At 38.2% G+C, this 13,993-nt stretch overlaps 1 protein-coding gene across 19 annotated transcripts in view; it reads right to left on the reverse strand.

Annotated features, from left to right (window-relative positions):
* LOC138803492 (microtubule-actin cross-linking factor 1) overlaps positions 1-13,993 on the reverse strand; it is a 254,203-nt gene that overhangs the window by 38,755 nt on the left and 201,455 nt on the right. For all 19 annotated transcript variants that reach the window (XM_069987601.1, XM_069987600.1, XM_069987599.1 and 16 more), the window contains 14 exons: positions 12,435-12,554; positions 11,581-11,688; positions 10,166-10,384; positions 8,811-9,014; positions 6,536-6,767; positions 5,567-5,793; positions 4,163-4,285; positions 3,965-4,066; positions 3,452-3,553; positions 3,187-3,360; positions 2,940-3,095; positions 2,314-2,511; positions 1,459-1,587; positions 648-821 (listed from right to left, as the gene is read on the reverse strand). In XM_069987601.1, the coding sequence (XP_069843702.1) occupies positions 648-821; positions 1,459-1,587; positions 2,314-2,511; positions 2,940-3,095; positions 3,187-3,360; positions 3,452-3,553; positions 3,965-4,066; positions 4,163-4,285; positions 5,567-5,793; positions 6,536-6,767; positions 8,811-9,014; positions 10,166-10,384; positions 11,581-11,688; positions 12,435-12,554 (2,268 nt within the window). The remainder of the gene's footprint in view (positions 1-647; positions 822-1,458; positions 1,588-2,313; positions 2,512-2,939; positions 3,096-3,186; positions 3,361-3,451; positions 3,554-3,964; positions 4,067-4,162; positions 4,286-5,566; positions 5,794-6,535; positions 6,768-8,810; positions 9,015-10,165; positions 10,385-11,580; positions 11,689-12,434; positions 12,555-13,993) is intronic.

Raw genomic sequence — 13,993 nt, forward strand, 5'->3', positions numbered from 1 at the left:
GACTTTCCTGCCTGGGCTGGCTTTTTTTTTTTTGTCGGTTGTGCGACTTGAACTCTGGGCTTGGGCGCTATCCCTGCACTCTTCAGCTCAAGGCAAGTGCTCTACCACTTGAGCCACAGTGCTACTTCCGGTTTTCTAGTGGTTAACTAGAGATAAGAGTCTCGGACTTTTCTGCCCAGGCTGGCTTTGAACCTTGATCCTCAGATCCTAGCCTCCTCAGTAGCTAGGATTACAGGTGTGAGCCACCAGTGCCTGGCTTTGGCTGGCTTTTGAACTGCGATCCTCAGATCTCAGCCTCATGAGTAGCTAGGATTACAGGCATGAGCCTCTGTTATCCGACTGGTAACTCCATTTTTAAGAAATATTGGGAAGAGATAATATGATTTACTTCTCTCTTACTTAGTAAATCTTTGCATGCCACATGTGTAGTAGAATCTAAGTTTCTTATAGAGAACTGATAGTAGCACTCCTTACATGCCCTATCTCTATCCTAAGTCATAACCTCCAGCAAACTGATGATTAATATGGAATATGAAGTCCATCACTAAACCATAATAGGCAGTAATCTATGTCTTAGCTAGTAGATGGAGAAAAACAAAGTTTGCTCAAATCAAGCAAACTTCTAAAAGAGTGTTTTGTGGTGATACCTTCCTTTCTTCCATTTTACTGCTGACTACATGCCACTTCTGTTCCAAGAGTGCTATACTCTGTTCTGTTTTTGAGCCAGACCCAGAATCATCACGGCTTAGGAGCATGAGCCTGCCCTTGTCAAGCAGCTGATTGTAAGTCTCTTCTTTGGCTTTCAGTTGGGAATAGAGCTCCTGAAAGACAAAATAGGAAAAGACATCAACAATACTCATTCCCTGGAAGACACTTGCCCAGATTCATTAGCACCATTTGGCAAAAATCAAACCTTTTTTTATTCTGTTCAATGAATAAGCTGTTAGGGAATAAAAACCCATTATTATTCTTAATATTAAGATAATTTTATAATCAAGTAAATAGAAGAACTTAGAACTTTCTTCCATAGTAATTATTTCCTGAAGGATTTGCCTAGAAATTATGTTGTCTTTTGTTCTCACTATGCTTTCTTGGAAAACTGTCAAGAATTTCTTTAATTTCCATAGACCTCCACTGAGTAGTTGTCTTAAATAAAAACATTTGTACTATGTATTTGTTTGGGTAATGCTCCCACTTTCTAGGCAATACTCTTGTGCCTACCAAATGGAGCAACTCAAAACTTATCAGCTTACCAAGTAATTCTGAGATATTCTTTTACTACTGACACTCATGGCAGGGTATTAAAGCCTACAGATGAACAGCAATACCCAAGGTTGTACTACAATGTAGGTAAAGTAAACTACTTTGCAGACCCCAAGATACACACATCACCAGGAACCTAGAGAGGCTATTGAATGTGAGATACTTATACTCTCAACTTGAAGAAATCACTGTTACCATATGTGAATCAAGCTGTTCCCTAGCAGTTTCAGGAAGTCCCCCAGTGGGCTTAGATGCTGAAAGCTGGCTCTCCATTCTAGTCAGTTCCAAGAGGAAATCTTCAATTTCACTGTGAAAACCTTGGGCCTAAGAAAAAGATATATTAACAATGTCAATAGTCAATTCTCAGCTTCAAAAGTAAACTTTCTAATGATTCTATGAGAAATTTACTATGAGGGAGCAATTTGGAGCTGCTTCAAAAAGGCAGACTGTTGTGTTAGGGGTTTAGCAGAATCCTTCAAACCTCAGAACATGTAGATGTCATATATAATCTGATGACTAGACTAAAGCCCTATTGAGCAGTGGGACTTAACTTGATGCAGGAAAAATGTCAATCTCTAAACATGATTGATTAAAGAGAAGATCTACTGCTGGTTGCTGGTGGTTCATGCCTGTAATCCTAGCTACTCAGAAGGCTGAGATCTGAGGATCGCAGTTCAAAGCCAGCCTTGGCAGGAAAGTCCGTGAGACTCTCATCTCTAATAAACCACTAGAAAACTGGAAGTGGCATTGTGGCTCAAATGGTAGAGCGCTCCCCTTGAGCTGAAGAGCGCAGGGACAGCACCCAAGCCCAGAGTTCAAGCCCCATGATCAACAAAAAAGAAAATAAAAAAAAGATCTACTAATTTATAACAGTAAATAAAAGAGATTTAGCTACAAACTAATAAAAAAAATAACCATCCAATCAAAACTGCAATTTTTATACCAAGTTCACAGAGGGTTCTATCCCAAATGGCTTTCCTCTCTCTGACTTGGGCCTTCTCTGAGTGGTGTCATTTGCACAGCTCTTCCTAACTTGGGGGACCCACATACCTGTTGCAGTGTCAATTGAAGCTGCTGTTCCCTCTCCTCTGTTTTCTGCAGCACTGACTCCCAACACTGGTTCATGGTTTCCAAACGGCTTCTTAAGCTGCTGGCATCATCTCCAGCACTTGATTCAAGAAGTTCATTGCCAGCTTTGTTAACTGTTTCCACTGTGGCTTGATGAGCTAAAACATCATTTTTTAGGACCTAAAAGAATGTTTAATGATATCAATGATCTCTATGACATAAAATATCATCAAGTCTGGTTCCTCAATTTTCATATGCCATCAAAAAACTTCCGTGGCAATATGTTCTGGTCTCTAACCAACAGAATTAGAAATGAGGCAGGTGCCGGTGGTTCACTCCTGTAATCCTAGCTACTCAGGAGGCTGACATCTGAGGATCATGGTTTGAAGGCAGCCCAAGCAGAAAAGTTCCTGTAAGACTCTTATCTCCAATAAACTATTCAAAAAAGCTGAAGGCGGTACTGTGGCTCAAGTGGAAGAGTGCTAGCCTTGAGCACAAAGAGGCTCACGGACAGAGCCCAGCCCATGAGTTCAAGGACTAGCAAAACAAAACAAAACAATAACAACAACAATAAAAAAGAATTGGAAATGAGACATGAAAATACTTACATGATGCTTTGCAAGCTCAACTTCAATGACTTTTGGGTCTCCGTTTATTGGTCTCTGAGCATCCAGCAACTCTTCAGTGTGAGTCAGCCAACTCATTAATTCCTCTAAAGCATGCTGGAACTGGCCAAGGGCCAAGAGAGCACCTTCTAGCTTATGCTGCTCAGAACAAGACAGAAAGGGAGCAATTGTTAGGAAATTAGAAATGGGCATATTACAGTTCTCTTATATGCTAGACTTTTTGCCTTACCTGTCTGTGGGCAATTTTTTCACCCAGATTCTCCCAGAGGTGTTTGAGTTCTGTCAGTGGTTCTCGTATAATGTCCCTGTCTGTTTCATCAGTAGCTTTCTTTAACATTAGTTCACCTTGGTGATTAAGCTTCTCCATCTCAATTTGCTGTTGGTAAACTTCAACTTTGAACTCCTACCAAATATAGATTTAATGTTAACATCAAAACAAATCTTCAGTAACTAAAGAAGCAACTCTTTTTTAAAAACCATTCCTGGATACAAACCTTCATCTCATTTAACTGATCTTTGACAGTGTTGAGGTCAGTGCCAACTAGGGGCATGGTACAGAGTTTGATCACAGTGTTATCTAGCCAGTCAAACATAGCCTGAAACAAAAATAAAAATACATAGAAACAAAAGTTAAAAATAAAAAACATATGTAAGTGAGAAAGAATCAGGATTAACATTGCTAAAGTTGGCTTTTACAATAATCTGAGTTTGAAAGCTCTAGCAACTGGTGACTTGCTAGTGATAAGGCTAGCTTCACTGTGTCATGTAGTATAGGTGTGATGAACATGCAATCATGATAAAAATGACAAGGGGAGTAGAAACTCAGACATATGTCAGTACTAGTCTCACTAGAAGTGGAAATTTTGGTTAAGTAGGTGGAAACAGCACTGGTTTAGGTTTGAGAATGTTGGAGTGGTATCAATGTGATCCACTATTGCACCAAAATTGGAAAATGATCAAGAAAAAATACAACCCATATTTTTTGGTGGTCAACACCAGCCTCTTACCTGCAGAGTGTCCTGATATTGTACAGCAGCTTGCATGGCATCCTCGAGTTTATCTAGTCTCTCTTTCCATGTTTTGTTTAAGTTCTCCCAAGCATTATTCATCTAGGAGAAAAATATTCAATCAGATTGTTCTATTAATACCATTCTCCAGTCAGGGCTCACTTGTGTTTCATCTGAACTTTTATCTATTCTCCATACCTCATCAATGCTCTTCTTCACTTCCGGCTTCTCAGTTTCTCCACAGGCAAAAATCAAATCTGCTCCAAGGATCCGAATGAACTCTAATTCTTCATGTAAACCATCTGTCTCTTCCTTAATAGTCTACATGTAAAAGAACAGATCATGAGCCAAAGCAGAAAGTAGAATGGAACTTCCCAAACCTTTTAAATGCAACTTATACTCATTGAGGGCAAACATTAAATGGAACCATCAAACTCATAAAAGATTTTGAATACTCTTATATTTTATTTGGACAGTGAAGCCATCTATTCCAAGTAGTTGTTGATGTGTATCATACATGTATATGTTCCCATAAAGAGCATACAGTAATGAAAAAGATGTCAGGAGGGCCAGGTCCTGGTGGCTCACACCTGCAATCCTAACTACTCAGCAGACTGAGATTTGAGGATCAAATTTCAAAGCCAGACTGGGCAGGAAAGTCTGAGATTCTTCAACTAACCACCAGAAAAGTTGAGCAAAAGCAGACTGTATATGAAAAGTGGAATGCCTGACAATAATTTACCAATGGCTCATCTTTGCCTGTCTTCAAGTTTACAATGTGCAGACATAGATTTATTACAGAGAAGTATTTAACAAGGATTAAATAACACAGTACAAGTCATAAATATTAATGTTGACAGACCAGCATTACCCAACCCACACCAATGCTGGGCTATCTGGGCTAAGTAATCTTAAAAAAAGTAAATTCTATGTCAGATCACACAATGTGGTTCATGAACTGACTCTAAGAAAAATTAAGAATGGGGGCAGTTTCTGAAAAATATTTGAAATTAAATAAGAAAGATAATAGCATGATAGGCGTGGCTTGTGCTAAATGAACAACATGAAATGAGTAAAGCTAATAAAAACTAAGATTCCTCAAAAAGACTAGAAAAAGGCATGTCTTAAGTAACAACTGTTATCTCTGGATGATAAACCCCAAACTGTTTTTCTATATTAAAGACACCTTAACAGGTATTTTTATTTCCAAGTGAAAAAATGTGCTAACTTAAAAAACACGAAACCAATCTTTTAGCTTAGTCTGCTGAAAGCTAACACGATATGCTTAGGGACTGTGAGGCTAGCTCAGTGATAGAGTGCTTGCCTAGCACGCATGAGGCCCAGGGTTAAATTTTCAGTATTGTAAAAATAACTCCCCCAAACAGTGGAGTTCTTGTCTAGCATGCATGAGGCCCAGGGTTAAATTCTCAGTATTGTAAAAATAACTCCCCCAAACAGTGGAGTTCTTGCTTGCATGCACAAAAGAAATTGGGTTCAATCCTTAGTCCTGTAATAACTTCCTACCCCCAAAACAAAAGTTAGATCAACTGTTTGGCTAGAGGACACATGTAGGTTTTTAATTTTTAATTTTTTCTTTCTTACCTCAGCAGCTTCAACCTGCTGCTTGATGATGGATGGGTCAATGCCTGGGCTTTCCAAGTCATGGACAATATCCTGGGTATCTTTGATGGTGGTTAGAAGAGCTGCCATGTCATACCAGAACTTCTCTGCTAATTCAAGGACGTCAAGGAATTTAATTTCTCGCTCTTCAGCTCGAGCTCTGATGTCCTCCCAGAAGAATACCATTTGATCCAGTTTGTCCTGGATTTCTGAGGAGGTAAACAGATGTGAATGGGACTTCTCTATTTATCTGAAATCAGTTTCATCAAAAATTCCATCTAATTTGACATTCTCAATGAAACTATTTTTTAAAATAGCTCTAAAATTTGTAACTGATTTTTTTGCTGCCTTAGCTTTATTTCTATTAGTTCTATGTTAGCACTTTTTGCTTATGTGAATCTTCCACATAAGGGGATCACAGATGTAATCTTTTAAACTTCTAACATAAAGGTACTGGTAAGATAAAAAATTTTAGCTTGCAAAAGAGCTGAGATGAGAACTCTTCTTCCCTGTATTCTGTGTTGAACTCTGTCCCTACATTTCCCAAAGAAAGTGTTATAAGAGGTAGTTATGTTCTATCCACCATTGATACTGTAACTTACTCACATTAGGGGTTAAAAGGAGCATTTGTTTCCAAGCCTGGGAATCTAGCTACCAATTGTAATCTTGTTTCAATGGGAAAATGTGTTCTGAATTCTAAATGATTTCCAAATGACTTTCAAGAATACTCATTTGCCAATATGTGGGAACTGTTACATTCAACAAAATACATCTAATACTATAGATAATAACCATAGCCTGGAATTAATATAACTGACTTTATTTGAAGATAATTAGATTATGGTTACAGCTGTGGTTCAGCAAGTGCCTGTCTAGCAAGTTTGAGGCCTTGAGTTCAACCCCAACAACACTGACAAAAAAAAAAAAAAAATAAATAGCTCCAGCAAACACCTTTGGCAGCCAGATCCTTGTCCGCTCCCAGAGATCGCCCAATGAGCTCTTCTCCACGGCGCTTTAGGGCCTCAAAGGATGGCTGCAGTTTTTCTAGTTCCATGGTGGCACTCTTATTGTCACTGATGCATTCTCTAATCTTGTCTACTTCAGCAGGGATCAGGGGTGGCATACGCAGGCGAGAGGAAAGGTTCTCCAGGGTCTCCAACATGGGCTCGATTTTATCATGAAACTAAATAAAGTTGGAACATTAGCCAGTACAGTAATACTTTATCACGTGCTTTAGAGAAACATTAGGGTGTAAGAATAAGGTATAAAGCCACTACTTTTTAGGATAGATAGTGCAGTGCTTAGCCTAGCCCAATAGCTTTTAAGTGTTGCGTTTGGCTAAAACACAATTTGGAACTTACTATAGAACGCTGGGCAATTTGGAAAAAAAAAAGGTAGTTTTTTAAGAGTCCAAAGATAGTAAGTAGTATGCAAAACATCAATTTGAATCACTAATGTTGTCACAATGGTTCTTCTATTCCAATTAATATGACAAGAAAGGAACAAGACTATGAAACTGGTGAGAGTCAGTATGTCAACATCTCAGATGATAGTTGCATGCAACAGACTGGACCAACAAGTTAGATGCCCACCACAAACTGTGTAAATAGATGGGGAACTTAATATGCCACATGACTTGGGAGTTTGAAAGGCTGGGCAGGGAAGGTGATTCAGTGGTGGAGTGCTTGCCTCACATGCATGATGAGGCCCTGGGATCGATCCCTCAACACCACATAAACAGAAAAAGCTGGAAGTGGTGCTGTGGCTCAAGAGGTGGAGTGCTAGCCTTGAGGTGAAGAGCTCAGGGACAACACCCAGACCCAGAGTTCAAGCCCCATGATTGACCCAAAAAAAAAAAAAAAAAGTATAATGGCATGCAGTTGAACAACCCACTGTAAGGAACAGTGGGAGTGAAATGCTGGCATGACAAAAAGTAATTAAGGTCAAATCTAACCTTATTCTAAAAGAAAAATTACCTTTCCAATTTTCTGGCACATTGAGTAACCTGAGTATAATTATAAAATTCTCATTTATAATCTGATGTAGATAAGTTTGCTTCCTTATAACACTATTGGCTAATGTCAGTAATAAGGCTTATCAATTTTCATTGTCAAACAGGAAAAAAAAAATCTTAAAACAAAATCACTTCCCACCACTCCCTCACTTCTAGATTCCACCCCTAATGAAACTATCATATAAACTCCACTAATCAAATTTATTCTAGGGAAATTTCCATAGAGGGAATGCCCTCAATTTTCATTCTTTATAAATATATCCTAATAGCAATGGGGCTGGGTACCTTACCTCTGTAATCTGCAATGGTGGGCGCGGTCAACACAACAATGAAATGTGACGATGTGGGGAGGACAGGAGCAGGCAGCAACAACACAAAGTAACACATTCCACAATGTGAGTGAGAGATGGGAAGGGAGGGAGGTGAAGGGAAAAACTTGAGTAAGTACAAATATTAACCAAGAATACTGACTAAACAAAGGACTATAATACCCAGAGACATGACAAAAAGTACCACTAACAATTATTTATTAGTTGAAAAATATGTAGTTACATGCTTCAATCTCCACGACTGGTGGTTTATGCTTCTGGTCTTTGGCTTACTTCTCCCTACTGAAGCATCTTTCTCTAAACTGGTTGCTTTTTAAGCAAGAAAAACTGTGTAGTCATTCTAAATCTTAAAAATAACAGGCCCAAGCTGAACACCAGTGGCACATACCTGTAATCCTATCTACTCAGGAGGCTGAGACCTGAGCAATGTGGTTGAAAGCCAGCCCAAGTAGGAAAGTCTGTGAGACTCTTACTTCCACTTAACCATAGCCAGAAGTGAAGCTGTGGCAAGTGGTAGAGTGTCAGCTTTGAGCAAAAAAGCCCATGGTTAGCACCCTGGCCCTGAGTTCAAGCCCAAAAACAAAACCACATCAATCAAATGAAAGTAATAGATTTAAAAGAAATTTGATTATTGTTGAGATAATCACTGCTTTTGGATCTACAAATCTCCATCTACTAATTGAGAGACAAATTACACATAGTAGCCAAGATACATTTTATTCTCCATAAAATTCTCCACAGTCTATCACTATGCTTCCTCCACTATCAATAATGTACTATTATAGTCTTGACACTCCTCTGTACAGACCCACACCAGACACACAGACCTGTTGTTTAGACTAGGGTAATTTGAAAGTTGTAAGAATGTAAGACAAACATATACCTGAGCAGATTGGGAAACAGCCTCATCCAGAGCCAGGGCCCGCTGGCGCACCTCTTCTTTTATTTGGGCATACATATTTTCTGCTTTCTGGTATTTTTCTTCTACCATTTTCCCTTCTTCAGGGTTTAATTCCTTTAGTTGTGGGCCAATCTTTAGTAGCTTATCAATATGAGGTTTGTGCTCAGCAATGGATTCCCTTAATTGCTACAGAAAGAAATATGGATTAATGAGTGAGGTCGAGGGTATAGCTTAGCGGAAGAGCACAAAGTTAGTATGCTTAAGGCCCAGGTTTAGATTTATAGCACCACACACACACAAAAAATCAAACAAACAAAAAGAGTATTTTCTGTACAAGTTCACTTTGATCAGAGCTAATATTAACTTTGAAAGAAAAAAACCTAAATTGTTAAAAAGAAAAAAACAAAACAGCAAGTCCTAGCATTTTATTACTTATGTGAAAACAAAAAAACTCCTAAGTTTTGGGACTAACTAATTCTCTTAATTTTCAAAAGCCACTTTTAGATGTCCCATCACCCTCAAAATCTTCTTGGACATACCTTCTCTCTTTCTTTCTCTCTCTCTCTCTCTCTCTCTCTCTCTCTTCTCTACCATCCATGTCATACCAGTCAACCCCATCTCTTCTGTACATACAAATACTTCTATGAACTATATTTTAATTTACATGGTTTAATACTGTTCCACCACCCAGATTGAGACATCAAACAGGATGTTTTGACTAGAAACCCTTTTGGCAATCCAACCACTCTTCACTTTTGTGCAACTTCCAGGACATATCCCTTACTTAAAGGAAAACAGGACTAGTTATAAGCACAATCAACATTAAAAAAAAAAACAAATCACTGTCAGTGATTATTAGTATTAGTGAAAATATCTATGCATTTCCTTTTCATCAAATTACATTCAGCAAACATTTTCTGATAATTTCTTCACAACTTGTACTTCAGGTGCTTCACCAACTGGAAAGGTCCAACCACACCAACCACACCTAACTCTAACACTCAAAAATGTATAAAATTTCCTAGATTCTTTTTTAGTATTTTTTTAATAGTACTAGGAGTTAAGTTCATGGCCTGTGTACACTAGTAGGCATATGCTCTACAACTGAGCAACACTCCCAGTCCTAGTTAATTCTTCCTTTATTTTTGTAATACACTTGTGTAATTACATTCATTAATTCATATTAAATAATGAAGGAAACAATTTAATTTGTACTTTTGTAAAAAGAAAAAATAATTTTATAGCATAAAACTTAGTAGTATATTAATGTGTTCTTTTTGAATAAATTCCAGGTTATTTTCATTCTACAACAAAATTAAAGTTGGTATGCTCCTTACCCTCATTTCTTCTTGCTGTTGTCTGAGTTGTTCATGATCAATAGCTGGAGGAGGTAACTGTGCTATTAGTGCTCGAGTTTCCTCAATCCAAGGGCTGAGCTCTTCAAAAGTTTCCCAAAACTGGTTTACCAAGACCTGTGCTCGCTCCAATCGGGCATAACGCTCTGAATTGAGCAGGCTAATGTCTTCATATTGCTGTATTAGACATTCTGTCTTTTCCTATGAGTCCAAGTAAAAATATAATGAACACTTCTTTTAAGAAAAAAACAGCATATATATTAAAAATTAGATATCTATATGAACAAACACTAAATTTCTAGCAAATATGGGCTAATCTAGTAAGTATAGAAGTGATTTTTTCTTCTTTAAATTCAAAATTTAGTATTTTTCCTATATTTATATAAAAACTATAAAGTACAGTAATAAAATAGCACAAGCACCAAAAATTAACTTATTAGCAGTGATACATAACAATAAGCATTACTATAACATTACTATAACAGATCATTGCTATAATAAAGTTATAGCATCTCAAAAGCTATGATAGAGTACTAATGAAAAATAAGTCTCCCACAACTAGCATTTATTATTTAAGTGTTTAAGGTGAGTAGTGAATTTATTAAAATTCCTTAACCATCTGCTTTATTTTCTTGAATCAGGTCTTGCTATGTTCCATAGGCCTGGACCTGTGGTGATCCTCTTGCCTCAGCCTTCTGAGTGCTGGGATTATAGGTGTATATGATTTTTCTTGGCATTAACTGTATTGTTAATAATAAACAAACAAAACTAGTATAAAAATTATCTTGCCCAATCTTTTAGAAAGCAGGTAATATCTTTATGGTAGAAGAAATTAATACCTGCATGTGATTCTGAAAAGTTTATTATAAATAATTTTTTAAAAAAATCTGTCAAAGCTCACTCTTCTAGACCAAAGAAGCAATTCCTGTCATAATGATGATGGGCTTACAATATATTTCATATTACATAGCATTGCTGTTTAGGCATTTGTGAATACAAGGCCATGATCTAAAGTCTCTAGGACATAGTTAAGATTTTTAATAAACATCAGCAATAAGAAAGGTCAAGAACCAGGCACTGGTGGCTCACACCTGTAATCCTAGCTACTTAGGAGGCTGAGATCTGAGGATCGTGGTACAAAGCCAGCCCGGGCAGGAAAGTCCGTGAGACTCTTATCTCCAATTAACCATAAGAAAACCAGAAATGGCATTGTGGCTCAAGTGGTAGAGCACTTGCATTGAGCTGAAGAGCTCAGAGACAGCAACAGGCCCAGAGTTCAGGCCCCACGACCAAAAAAAAAAAAAAAAAAAAAAAAGTCTAAGGAAAAACACTTGAAAACATTATTTTGTAACTGTGCTCAATTTACCATGTTTAAGTGAGTAATAACTGTAATTCACCTGTAATACAGCTTTCTGCTCTTCTCCACAAGTGCCAAAGATTTCACCACGGTGACTGAAGAGTTCATCCATTGAATCTTTATGACGAATGATATCAATAGAGAAAGCCTTTGAAAAGTAAACAATAGTTAAGTCAAGAAGTAATTTACAGGGTGTTGGTGGCTCATGCCTATAATCCTAGTTACTCAGGAGGCTGAGATCTGAAGTTCACAGTTTGAAGTCAGCCTAGGCAGAAAAGTCCTTAAGCCTCATCTCTAACCAACCAGCAAAAAGCTGGAATGGAGCTCAAGGAGTAGAGTGCTAACCTTGAGCAAAAAAGCTCAGGGATAGCACCCAGGCCCTGAGTTCAAGCCCCAGGAGACAGACAGACAGACAGACAGACAAACAGATGGACGGACGGACAGACAGACAGACAGACAGACAGACAGACACACACACACACACACACACACACACTCACAAAAAAAGAGGGGGGAGGGGAGGGAAGTAAAAGTATCCTGAGTCTGCGTTAGTGAAAGGTAAAGCACAAATTTTAATACTTTGCTTATCCAACAACTTTAATGATTATCCTTTAACTTACAGAAACATGTTTCCCTCTGAAAATCATTCAGGAACCTGTTATTCTTTCCTGGATCCCTGGACCAAATTACATTTTTCACAAAGCCAAAAAAACCCCAAAAACTAAATACATCATCCTTCACAAGAAAAAAAACAAAAGCAAACAACAAAATCCCAAACTTTTCTTTACCATACTCACCAACCAAATAGAAAAGCTATCTTCAAGACACTGTAAGCTATTGATAAATCTACTACTTCAGGACACTTTAGGGGGTGCTCTGGTGTTTCATCCTTACCTTTTGTACCTGAAGCTGAGCTGTGGTCTGGTCCTGTTCAAGGCGAATTGGCCCTAAGGCCATCAGCTTTCGTTTTGTTTCTGCAACCCAAGCTAGTTCTGCATCAGCAGCTTGCTCATACTAAAAAACATAATGAGAAAAAATTAACAAGTTACATACAGCCAAGGTCTCCTTCCTAGAACTGCAATTTATCTAACACAGTAAGGCCTGGATTGTCAGTAATAGTTTATATTTCATAAAATTAAAGCAGAAGAATTTCCTAAGAATCACAAGTCAAGATACAAATTAGAGCTGATCATATTTCCACTCTTTTAAAAGCAGTTCTAGGGGCTGGGAAGGTGGCTCAGTAGTAGAGTGCTTGCCTTGCATGCATGAGGCCCTGGGTTCGATTCCTCAGCACCACATAAGCAAAAAGAAAAAAGCTGGAAGTGACGCTGTGGCTCAAGTGGTAGAGTGCTAGCCTTGAGCTGAAGAGCTGAGGGACAGCACCCAGGCCGAGTTCAGGCCCCACGACCTGACTGCCCCCCCCAAAAAAATAAAAGAATAAATTAAAAAAAAAAAGCAGTTCTAGAATCTAGCAGGTAGGTCTACAGCTAGAAACAACAGAAACTGACATCTTTAAAAAAAATATGCCTTTTATCAGATGTTTTTGTAAAATTGCATTTTCTGCCAACATTTTTCCTACCTCAACACCGAGCAGTTTTGTTTTGTTTTGCCAGTTCTGGGGCCTGGGCAAGTAATAGTTTTAGATGTTTAAACATGAACTTAAAATTGCAGCGGACAAATAAGTAAAGTTAACTTTAAGTATTCACTTGTAGCTGAAGAAGTGTAAGACCCCAAAAAAACACCAGATCTTTAAATGGTTATGCAATAATAAAACCCCAAAATATGATCTTTATGAATACTGGTCATGAAGCTCCCTCAATCTTTTATCTTGTTGTCAACCTATGCTAATATAGTTTTAGTACTCCTTATCAGAAACAGAAGTGTTTGCAATGTTAGTTTTTTGGATTTTGAAATACTTATAGACACATCTTTATTGGTTTAGCATTGTTAACCTTGAGTATTTGAAATGTTCCAACATTCTGAACTTTTTTTTTGGTCAGTCATGGGGCTTGATCCCTGGGCCTGAGTGCTGTCCCTCAGCTCTTCAGCTCAAGACTAGCATGCCACCACTTGAGCCATAGCACCACTTCTGGTTTTTCTGGTGGTTTATTGGAGATAAAAGTTTCATGGCTTTTCCAGCCCAGGCTGGCTTTGAACCGGAATTCTCAGATCTCACAGCCTCTGAGTAGCTAGGATTACAGGCATGAGCCTGGGCACTGTCCCTGAACTTCTATTGCTCAAAGCTAGCACTCTACTAGAGCCACAATGCCACTTTTGGCATTTTCTGTTTATGTGGTACTGAGGAATTGAACCCAGGGCTTCATGCATGCTAGGCAAGCACTCTACCACTAAGCGATAATCCCAGCCCCCTAAGTTTTAGATGAAGAGAAAATTAAGTTTCTCCCTAAGCACAATAAGTTGTATATTGAAATATCAGGCCAAGCTTAGAGATA

Source organism: Dipodomys merriami, unplaced genomic scaffold, assembly GCF_024711535.1.
Source record: "Dipodomys merriami isolate MVZ:Mamm:240054 unplaced genomic scaffold, mDipMer1.0.p SCAF_34, whole genome shotgun sequence".
NCBI lineage: Eukaryota > Metazoa > Chordata > Mammalia > Rodentia > Heteromyidae > Dipodomys > Dipodomys merriami.